This window comes from Diplotaxodon limnothrissa, linkage group LG19 (assembly GCF_057381915.1).
Source record: "Diplotaxodon limnothrissa isolate DT_005_m linkage group LG19, D_limnothrissa_male_GT1.1, whole genome shotgun sequence".
NCBI lineage: Eukaryota > Metazoa > Chordata > Actinopteri > Cichliformes > Cichlidae > Diplotaxodon > Diplotaxodon limnothrissa.
This window is the reverse complement of record NC_140614.1, coordinates 20515161-20526385: the sequence shown is the minus strand read 5'-3', so window position 1 is coordinate 20526385 and position 11225 is coordinate 20515161. Positions and strand designations below refer to the sequence as shown.

Here is an 11225-nt window from a genome sequence, read left to right as displayed (position 1 = left end):
AAAAAAAAAAAAAAAGCCTCACTCGTGCCCTTTTAACTCTTTGCTTTTGCGCTGAAAGTACAGAGCCCCTCTATTCCTCGTGCTTGATGGCAGTGGATAATTCAGTTTTTGATCCAACTAGGGATGAAAGGCGTGCGTAGGAGCATTTCTATAAAGAGTAGAAGTGACTGCATTTGACTGTTTCTGCCCATGTTTTTGTCCCAAGTTTCCCATATCAGGATTGTTGGGGTTCATTTCAGAAGATTTTTTTTTTTCTTTTCCTTTTTAAACCCTCAACAGAACCTTTTTGGTGGCAATGTAACAGCTTGATCCAGCATTTGGTTTATTTGATGGTATGTGGCCTTTTAACTGCTTTGTATTAATGGTCTTGATGAGATTAATAAATCACCCAGTCTTATTTTGTACTGAACTACTCCTTTCTCTTCATTTTGTTCCCTTATATGTAGACAGTGGAAATGAGGCAAATTGTTATTCTGAGCGGGGCACTCTGAAACTGCATCTGTGAGCAGACCAGCAGCAGAGACCCCATCAAAAGATCAATACGTCACTGTCGCATCAGCGATAGAGAAGCTGCTTCATCACTGAGTTGCCCAACTCGTGCAGTGCCCATTCAGAGAGTGTAACTCGTGATTTTTCTGTAGTTAGAATTCACATCACATGCAGGTCAAGTTAAGAGGATACTGGCCACTTTATTAGTTACAGGGCTGTTACAGTTGTAGGGCTGCATCTATCGACTATTTCAGTAATCAAGTAACTGGATAAGAAATACTTTGGTCTTATTAGTGAGCAATGATAACTATTGAAGAGGGGAAAAAACATTAAAATTTTAAAAACATCGCTTTCCATTTTTAACTCCATACAACATCTGTCCAGGAAAAGCCCTAAATAATTCCTTTGATCGTGTACATGCCATATTGGAGTTACATTTTTTTTAAATAAAATATCTTAAATGCAAAAATGTATAGTCTCACCGGCCCTCGAGGAGTTCGACACCTGTGATTTAACCAGTGTGGCATGAGACAGAATGATGGGTGGAACAGTGGTTAGCACTGTTACCTCACAGCAAGAAGGTCCTGAGTTCAATTCCACCATCAGGCTGTGGTTTTGCTGTGTGGAGTTTGCATGTTCTCCATGTGTTTGCTTTGGTTCTCTCACAAAGACATGCAGTTAGTGGGGATAGGTTAGCTGGAAATTCATAGGTGTGAATGTGAGTGCATATGGTTGTTTGTGTGTATATGTTATCCCTGTGACAGACTGGTGACCTGTCCAGGGTGTACCCTGCCTTTTGCCCTAAGACAGCTGGGATGGGCTCCAGCCCCCTGAAGAGGATTGATGGTATGAGACAGTTAAAAGTTTATCTTTTAATAGAACTTACAACAGTATGTACTGTGCACAAAAATAAATGGCTTTCATATTTTACGAGTTTAAAACCTTTATTTTTTTTTTTACAATATTAATGGTAAATGGCCTGTATTTGTATAGCGCTTTTCTAGTCCCTAAGGACCCCAAAGCGCTTTACACAACCTGTCATCCACCCATTCACACACACATTCACATATTACAAGAAAATATATATATACTCTTCTGTGTTGAATTGAATGTCCTGTGAGCAGTGCCTGCATCTGTTCACTCGATTTTTGTCTTACCGTTCCAGTTTTCTAAAGTTCAACAGGAAAGGTGGCTGGTCTCAGGTCAGTAAATGTCTCTTAAAGATGTGATTGTAAGGGACGCAGTAAGTTCTGCTACGCTGGTAGGACGCCACGCGTTAAAGTCAACTGTCCTGTTTCTGGAAACCATCAGGAAGCCGTTGGAGCTGAAACGTCCGGGGATGTTTCCCACGTCGAGCCAGACAAAAGGAGCCACGGAGTCAGAGTGGAGGGTCACTGAGAAGCATGTCTTTTTTTCTTCTACCTTCACCTGTGTGGAAGGACACATCAGTCTTTAGTGGCTTATGGAATAACTTAAATATATAACTATATCTATATGTATATAGATAGGAAAGCGCTATACAAATACAGGCCATTTACCATTCAAACTACAATGGCTAGTCACATGTATGTGGAATGGAAGGTTTCAACCTGAGCGGAAGAAACAAGGGACTGGTTAGTGTCAGCACCACAGTCCAGGATGAGAGTACCGAGGAAGGCAAGGAACCATCATGGAAGGACATGTCTATAATCAAGTTCTGGGCACAAGCTGGGCAAGGCAAGATGCCTGTCCTGAATCTGAAATTATTCAGATGATTTTCAGTAAAAATCAATGCTTACTGTAATGTTGGGTCTGCGGAGTCCTTGAGCATCTTTGGGCGAGCAGAGGAAGTGGTGGTTAGTGGGACCCTGCTGGCTGCTGTCGTCCTCCAGTTGGAAGGTGAGCAGGCAGGTAAGACGGGTACAGTTTCCGCATCCTGCTAACAGGCTGGCGACGGGCTGTTTGAAGACCGCCACAGCGCTACCTCCAGGCACGAGCAGCATGCTCGAGTTTAGCGTGCAGACTGGATCCAGCTCAGTCCAGGAGAACACATTCACCTGATGCACAAAAGTATGACAATATTAACAGCGCCAGTTTAAATTTACTGTTCAACTGATCTGCACTCCCCTACAAGCATTTAGACTTAAGAAGATAATTCTGTTTTTATCAATAGAAACTGTCATATTTTATAATGACAGAATATTTAACAAACATATTTCCACCCTCATTTATTTTACCATGAAGCATCACATAACAGCAGCTAAGACTTTGATCTTTAAAGATGTTCAACACTGAAAACAGACAAAAATGGGACTAAAATAACTAAATAAATAAATAAATTATTCTGGCTCCTAAAGCCTACCACAGCCCTCAGCTTCAGGTCACGGCTCAGGTCTGAAATGGCGTAAATGACCAGTGTGTCGTCTTCCTCGAAAGCAACAGGAAAGACGGCTGCAAAGAAGCTCTGTGCAAAATAATGCAGCATTTTCCACTTCCCACCAAACTCTGTGCAAACAGATACACAAAGATGACTATGTAAGTATTTTAGAAAACAACCTCCACGTTAAAATGGTCACACTACCAAAGCTAAGAACACAAAGTTCTGAAGCAGTCTACACAAACAATTTGTCTTGCCACTCACCAATCGACGACCAGGAAGGCGCCTGCCAAATGTCATTGAGCTGCCAGTACAGCGCACCCATGGTGTGACCTTTGCCCTCTATAATTTCACTCCGACTTCTCCGATAAAACTCCGTCTGAGTCTTCACACACTGGGCCTGCATGACCTGGACATACAGCACAGTCAGCAAAATGTGTGACAACATTAAACGAGCTGAGCGGCTTAAAAAAGAACATTTTTTTATTCTTTTTTTTGTCAGCGACTCTTGCGTTTGTAACTTGGGATACAGACAAATTAGCTTTGGCTGTTTTGTTACACTGCATGTGGAGGAGCTCATTCAATAAGCAACATATGCTCTAGTGCACACAACAAGACGCCCCCAGCCTGAGGTGCCTAGATGACCGACGGTTTTTGTACCAGATCTAGGAAGATGCTGCTGACAATCAGTTCTGCATTCATTTACATCCACCTGCACCACCCAAATGGAACATTGAGGTTCAAGAGGTCCCTCAAGCAAATCTCCACGACAGCTTCTCCTCGACTCAGGTTGGTTTTCTTTTACTTACAGTCTAAATACCACCTTAAAAGTATCACACACATGGACGGTTTGCACCTCACCTGAGTGATGTAGAGAGTATCTGTAAATCTTTTCAGGGGATCAGTGGCATTTGGCAGGTGGAAGTGTAGAGCAGTCTGCAGGATCATCTGCTGGTTTCCGTCTTCATGGTGTTGACGATGAGAAGTGAAATTACTGCCGTAGCTCCAGTCTTCTTTAATGGAAACCTGCAGCATCATAAAAGGAAAACACAAACAGTCAGCAACTTTAATCCATGTTTGCTTCCTTCTTTATAATATTTAGTTACCGGCTGCAAAGTGGAAAAGGACGGCCAGGACTGGAAACCATATTCAGAGGCAAAACGCGTCCGTGGGAAGGTCCTCCAGTCCCAGCAGTCGAGGATGTAGCTGTAGAAGTGAACGTCTCCGTAGTGAGGATCGTAGGGATTCTCCGCCACCCATCCTTCCTGCTCCGATTCAGCCCCGTTCGTTGGACTGGAGACAAGAAACGGGCGACTCTGGTCCTCCTAAAGGAGATGGGACTTTTGTTTCTACCGATTTGCAGGAGTAATACTGAAAATACATTGCTGGGCAAGTGTATTGCTCCAGTTCCTGATAATTAAATCATCAATTAAAAAAAACAACACAAAAACCTGCTTTTTGTATTTACTCGATTATCTTTGTTGAAACATGCACGTGTGGCAAATATGTAAAAAACTAATCAATCTGGACGGGAAAAACACTTTGGCAGTACCGTAAATTACAATACAGATAAATCAGTCATTTAAAACACAGATCCTTACATTAAGTGTGACATAACCAGACTCACCTCTTGCACAAGCTTCTTTATATTATCTACATAAAGCATCACATAGTCTCTGATGTATTTCGGCCTTTGAGAAGCTGGGATGTCGAACCAATCTGTTGCCAGAGCAGCTTCGTTTTCATTGTTACCGCTCCAAATTATTATAGAGGGGTGGGACTTCAGGCGCTGAACCTGAGCAGTAAAAAGAAAATAAGAGAAAGAAATAAAGGGAAACATCACTTCAAGCTTCTTTAGGATTTTAAATCTCCTCTCGGAGCCTTTCGAGAGAAACTGTGCGTTTGGTTTGTTTATCCAGTATTTTACACCTTCAGGAAATAAGAAAAATCACATCCGTATATCAACTGACCTGCTGGACGACCTCTTCTCTTACTGTCTGTATAAAGTCGGTCTCAGTGGGATACATTGCACAAGCGAACATGAAGTCCTGCCAAACCTAAAGATGTGTTTAAACACAGCGAGCAAACCATCTGTTTACAATATGTTCAGTGATGTTACACAACCAAAATCATGTAAAAATACCACAGACTGTTACATACATGTGCAAGAGCACAACAACTGGCTTATGCCAGCTGGATGTCATATTACACAAAGCAGTGCACAGTCTGTCAAGAAAGGTTTACATTTCAGGTAAACAAAAAATGTTTTAGTCCTTATTAGGTCTTAAAATGACTACTACATCTACTCAATCAGTAGTTTATAGAACTGCCTCTAACTGACTTTATTGATCTCTCATTGGTTCAGTTCATTGAGCTTTTGGGGGCATTTGTTTTTATGCACAGCTCTTTCAACACCCTGCCACAGCATTTCAATCAGCCTGAGGTCTGGACTTTGACTGGGTCATCACAACGTGATCATCATTCATTCTGATCATCATCCCATTGCCCCAAACGTTAGGTGTCAGACAGATGGCTTCACATCAAACAAAGGATAAAGGATGTCAAAACACACCTTAATGCTCCCGAACAGCAAACTGCTTTTATCAAGGTGCTCATAATCAGCTAATCAAACGCATTTGATTCTTATTTATTACCATCTTACTTATCCTGTTGAATCCTATGGAAGCGGTGAGGCTGTAAACAGATTTTCACACACTTTCTGCAATTTGGCTTATTTTTTGCTGAATGATGACTTTGTCTAATATGCCACGAGTTGTTTATTTGAGGTTGTAGTTACCGATTTTAAAACCTGCTAAGGACCAGATTATTTTTATTATATGTCCTGATCTGCAAAACCTTATAAAGACAATTACACACAAAAAACCCTGCAGAAGAATCATGTACCACGTCAGTATTTCAAAGGATACTCTATTATATATCAAGACTACAATAAGCTTTCTATCCAAGGAACTGTATCGTCTTCAGTTAATAGACCGTGCCAGTAAATCTCACCTGGTTTATGTTGGTCTCTTGCACCTGTGGGTATCACTACAAATGTCTCAAAGGCCACAACAAAATAAGTATTTAAAGTTTTGTTTTTAAACACTAGAGGGCAGCGTCACTTACCATGATCCCCAACTCATCACAAATTTCATAAAAGAGATCCTGTTCATACACTCCTCCTCCCCAGACCCTGAGGGCATTCATGTTAGCATCTACTGCTGATTGTAACAAGTTCTTTAAGCTGCAAGACAGACAGGCAGAAAGATCCGGCATTAATGAAAATAAAATACTAAAAAGACCCGACACGTACCAACACACAAGAGGCAAAAGAGGAATATAGGTTAAACTAAACAGCGACCACTTGACTGAACTCAAAAGAACCAACGTCCACTCACACATCAGGGGTGACCTGGTCCTGGAAGGAGTGGACTGGGATCCAGTTGGAGCCTTTGAGGAAAATTGGTTTCCCGTTGATACGGAAATAAAAGCTCAAGCCCGGGGATCCAACAACTGGCTCCTGGATGAGCTCCACGGTGCGAAAATACACCTGCGGGGGATACTCTCATGAGCGCTTTCAATTTACTACAACAGCTACTTTAAAAATCAGTGAAAACTTCAACTGTCCCATTCAATGTGGGGCAAGTGGCATGAAAATGAAAAAGGGTGAAAAGTATTTTATTTTTCAACAAAGAAAAATAGTTTTTATTCCTTTTCTAAGTGGACACATCCAAAAAGTGCTTTTCCTGAGAAAAACAGTCTACTTCATTATTATTTCAACACCCATTCGTGAGTGAGACTGTGGTGCAATGGAGGAAAAGGAAGAGATCATCAGGGAGAGAATGAGATAAGAAGGAAACAGGTGTTTGCACAAGTGAAAACTTACATTAATAAAGTATTATTGTTATAAAAAACATGAAAAAGCTCTTAATGCTTAATTTTCAATTCAATCTAGAGTATTTTAGAGCTTTTTAGGTAAGCTGTATTGTGGTAGTAGCTTTTTATTTAGTCAATAAGACAGTCTCCTTTTCGAACCATTCATTTGTAGACATAGATTTAGCCGTTTGGCGACAATGACAAGAGATATGTTTGGAGGTGTAAAGGTGAGGCTTTAAAACCTAAGACCACTGCACCAGCTGTTAGGCATGGTGGTGGTAGCATCATGCTCTGGGGCCGTCGTAGAAGCTTGTTTATGGAAATCAAAAGCTTCTAGTTGAGGCACAACTTGCTAAGGGACATTTAACCAAATGTTATTGAGAGTGTACGTGTATATCTGATGCAGTATACTTTTGATTCTGTGAGGTTTAGAGAAAATCCAATATAAACTCAAACTTTGCAGTTATGCAATTTTTATATTGAAACCATAGACTGTATATAAAAGATGTATCCACTGTGACATCAGCTACTTGTTTGTGAAGTCTGCATTAAATTCTGCACTTTTGTTGTTAAACTGGACATCACACGCGAGCTACTGTGAAACTCAGGGACATTGTTCACTCAGTAGACAAAGAACAATAGATAGAGAAGAGATAGTTAAATCTGGTGACCCAATTAACTGCACTGGGATTAAAATCCATAAATATTTATGACTTTATTCTTCAATAAAGTCATAAACCATGTGAGAAGTAGGGTCATTTCTACAGAACCAAACTTTGTCTTGTAACCGTAAGATGCCACTCGATGCTGGACTTTAAAAACATTACAAGTTTAAGTTATCTGCATTGTCTTCAGTTGTCAGACTTGGAGGCTACGATAAATTGCACTGTGATTAAAATCCATAAATAAAAAATGAGGAGACTGCATGTGCTGACAGGCAGCACACTCTCACCTTAGACTCTGTGCTGAAAATTAAAAACTCATCCTGAAATCCTCTGATAGTGAGACGGTAAAACGGTTGTTCTCCATGTCCATTTGGCCACCATAGTTTCACCTGACTGGCCTGAATGAAGAAAAAAAATAAAGCATGAGCGTGGACGGGTAATTGATATTACACACAACAATGAGACTGGAGTCATTTCAAGCACCGTGTTGATGAGTATGGTGAAGTTGCTCTTGGTCTTTCCAGGGTTAAAGTGTGTCTGGAAGGTTTGCTCTGAATCCAGTTCAGGTATGGAGAGTGTGAGCTGGCCACGTGCTGTCTGAACTGCATCTATAAGAAGCTCAATCTGCACCCTCCACTGGGAGAAGGCATCATCTGGACAGATAGATTATTCATAAAAAGACACAGGAAATACTGGAATAAGTAAGAGAGGGCGCTTTATCGCGAAGATTCTCAGAACTTTCTGGAAAATAGCCCAAGATCCTTCCTGAGGAAGTCACAACAGAACACTGAACTCCAAAAATCTAAATTCAGTGCAGCTCGCAACAAATAAATAAATAAAATTCCTTTTTGTGTTGAGTGCCTGCGTCTTACACAACTGCTCTTATGCAATCGATAAATAATGCACCACTCTCTATCAGAGGAGAGACACTAAGGCTTTATAAAATTCTCCTTATATCTGAAATTGCCCCCAGTTTGACTATCCATTTATCCCCAAGAAAAGGTTGGTGATCAAGATTAGATGGGACGTACTGTAGAGAGGGACAGAGGAAACCTGGACGAGCTGCAGAATATCAAAAGCCTCGAGTCGAACGCCTTTCCACAGTCCCATCGTGGGGAACGAAGGTCCCCAGTCCCAACTGAAAGAGCTCTGCTCCTGGACCAACACAGACACTGAGGTTTATTTTTCTTCAGGCACAGTTACAGGTCCATACATATTGGCTCATGTCATCCACCGCAGTGGATTTTAAAGTCAACCTTTCACAATGCCATGGAAGGGCAGACTTTAAGCTTTAATTATAAAGGGTTTGCTGTTATGTTTGAAGGTATTCATTCTCTGTTTTTACCAGTTTATTTTCTAGAAGGGAGGGACTTACTTTTCTGATAAAATTGACATGGCATTCCCCTTTTTGGACACCTGGAGGACATTCAGGAGGAACTACGTAAGACGTGTGAGCTTTCCTCTGCTCAGACGCGTAAAGAATCGGTGACAGCAAACCAACTTGCAGAACATTTTCGCCGTCTTTCAGCAAGTCTTTCACAGAAAAGTCCTACACACCAAAAAAGCACAGCACACGGGTGATACATGTGCAAGAACATGTGGGGCGGTACTGTGTGCTTGTTTCAAGTTAAACATACATGTCGACAAAACATGTTGTTGGTCTTTCCAACAGCAATCCCATTGAGTGAAACCGACCCAACGGTGTCCACGCCATCAAACACAAGAAGCACCTTCTGCTTGACGCTATCAAGAGATTACACAGATTAGTTAGACAGAGAGCACAAGGAGTCTCTAGATTATGACCTATACAGGTATAGTGACCTCAGCTCAGCAGACAATGTAAATGTGGTTGTGTATGTCCAGTTGTCGAGCGCAATCCATCGATAAGAGACATCGTTGAACCTGAAATACGGGTCCTGAAAGACAAAAAAGGACAAGGTTTATCTACCAGGAATGACAAATGCTAGTCCTCTTAGTTTTTGGCTGTCAAATGTTTTACCAGCACATGCAGTACATTTTATGTCAGTGCATAATGTGTTTAAGGGGTGCGGCTGTTTAAGGGGTGTTCCACTGTATGTTTTCCCAGTCCAGCTCTTGTATAACTCGGCATACTCCAATCTTTTCTCTTGGCTTCCCTTCCTTATGAATGGGTTCTTGACAGCAACCTGTCCACAGAGACCTTCTGATCAGGTTTCAATGAACAGAAGCTGGATCAGCTGAAGGGCCAGCTGGATTTCTTCATACCTTTCAGATACTGTTCACCCACTGTAAGTAGTTTAGTGGGCCTGTCACTTTTGTATTTGTCCTTCACTTTTCCACTTTCCTCAATTTTTTTTAAAGACACCTTGCACATCATGCTGATATGCCATGTTGTCAGCTATTAGCTCTTTGGGAATCACCTTCTTGATATAAGAATGGGTTATATTCTAGGTTTTTATGTGTAGAAAGAAAATTGCTTTTTTCCCCTGCAGTTGGGTCCCTGTTTTATACTTGAGTTGCTTTATGCATAGATCAGTGTTAAGAGCTTTAATAAATGAACAAACGAACAAAAGCATTCTTCTTAAAATGGTCGGGATCAAGGACTCACCGGAAAATGAGTGACCTAGACCTTCAGAAAGCCTGGATAACTATTGCTCAACACCGTTTGTCATCTATCACAAACCTGATAGCTCCTTGCAGTAAATACTTCAAACAGCAGACATATTCTCAGAGTTTTGACATTTGTTTCCTTCTTGGAACTGGGATTAACCTTTAGTCTCACCTGTATATGTCTTTCACTCTTTGCACCCACGCAGGCTGTCTGATCTAATATATTTTACATACAATCTAAACATTTGATAAATGACTACATGGAATAAAATTTATAGGGATAAGTTAAAAATGCATTACTTAAATGCACATAAATGAAAGATTAAAGACTACAAATTAACACCATGAAGTGAGTCGTCTTACCGTGATGTATCCCTGCTGCTGCAGAGCTGAGTGGACACAGCCTGGGACCTGTGCAGGCAGTAACAATGAACCGTTGGAGTTTGACAGCCTCCATTTGCCGTTCAGGTTCACAGTGAGACGCTGCTGCAGAGAAAATACCGAGAAAACACCGGAAAACAAACACCAGCAGGCCCAGCCAGAGAGGCGCACATGCAGCAGCATAGTTTAGATCTCGTTGTAGGCACGGAGAGTTCACTCAAGCCTCCATAATTGTGTACTCTTTTCGTTTTAACTTCGTTTACCCATACTGGGCTTCCGTGTTTGTCACGTGACCTGCTCGTGGTAGTCAGCTGTTCGCAGGCAGGAAGTTCAGGCGCGAAAAAGAGAAGCTTTTTTCTAACTCACCTTTCAACAAAATCCTGCTACAGGTTTAATATAAAAATATATTTTAAAGATGAATTAGATTTTTTAAAGCATAATTTCCTAATCAACAAACATATGTACTTATTTTAGAGGGACCAAATAAGGGAGTGTTTTGCATTTCTAAACAAGGGTGTGTATACAACATTTACCGACATGGTAAGCAATTATGGAAAACTACTCAAGCAAAATGGAAGTCAGAGAAAACCTTTATATTTAGTAGGTCTCTTAGGAGGCAATATTTCTAAGCATATTACATATTACAATATACAGTATTGTGAAAACGTTTGAGTCACCCTTTGTTTCTTTACATTTCCAGAGCCAGACTTTCTGAAGGTCCTTTGAAGTTTTCCTTTGGACATTTGCTGCCTTTTCACTCATTCTTAGCTCAGTCATTGTAAAACTATTTTTTTGTTAAAACACTTAACACTGACATACGAATCATTCAAGTATTTATAAAAAAAAAAAAAAAAAGGCACCTAACTCAG

General features: G+C 40.8%; 1 protein-coding gene across 1 annotated transcript; it reads right to left on the bottom strand.

The window, feature by feature from the left end:
- Positions 1 to 1538: 1538 nt before the first annotated feature.
- manba (mannosidase, beta A, lysosomal) lies at positions 1539 to 10629 on the bottom strand. The gene is made up of 17 exons (XM_085342809.1): positions 10339 to 10629; positions 9208 to 9302; positions 9024 to 9129; positions 8762 to 8935; positions 8418 to 8541; positions 7870 to 8039; positions 7674 to 7784; positions 6244 to 6395; positions 5972 to 6089; positions 4816 to 4902; positions 4473 to 4640; positions 3952 to 4170; positions 3707 to 3871; positions 3110 to 3254; positions 2831 to 2973; positions 2268 to 2525; positions 1539 to 1917 (listed from the first exon to the last, which is right to left on the bottom strand). Exons 1-17 carry the CDS (start codon positions 10537 to 10539, stop codon positions 1693 to 1695), a joined length of 2661 nt encoding a protein of 886 aa, XP_085198935.1. The 5' UTR covers positions 10540 to 10629; the 3' UTR covers positions 1539 to 1692.
- Positions 10630 to 11225: the final 596 nt, after the last annotated feature.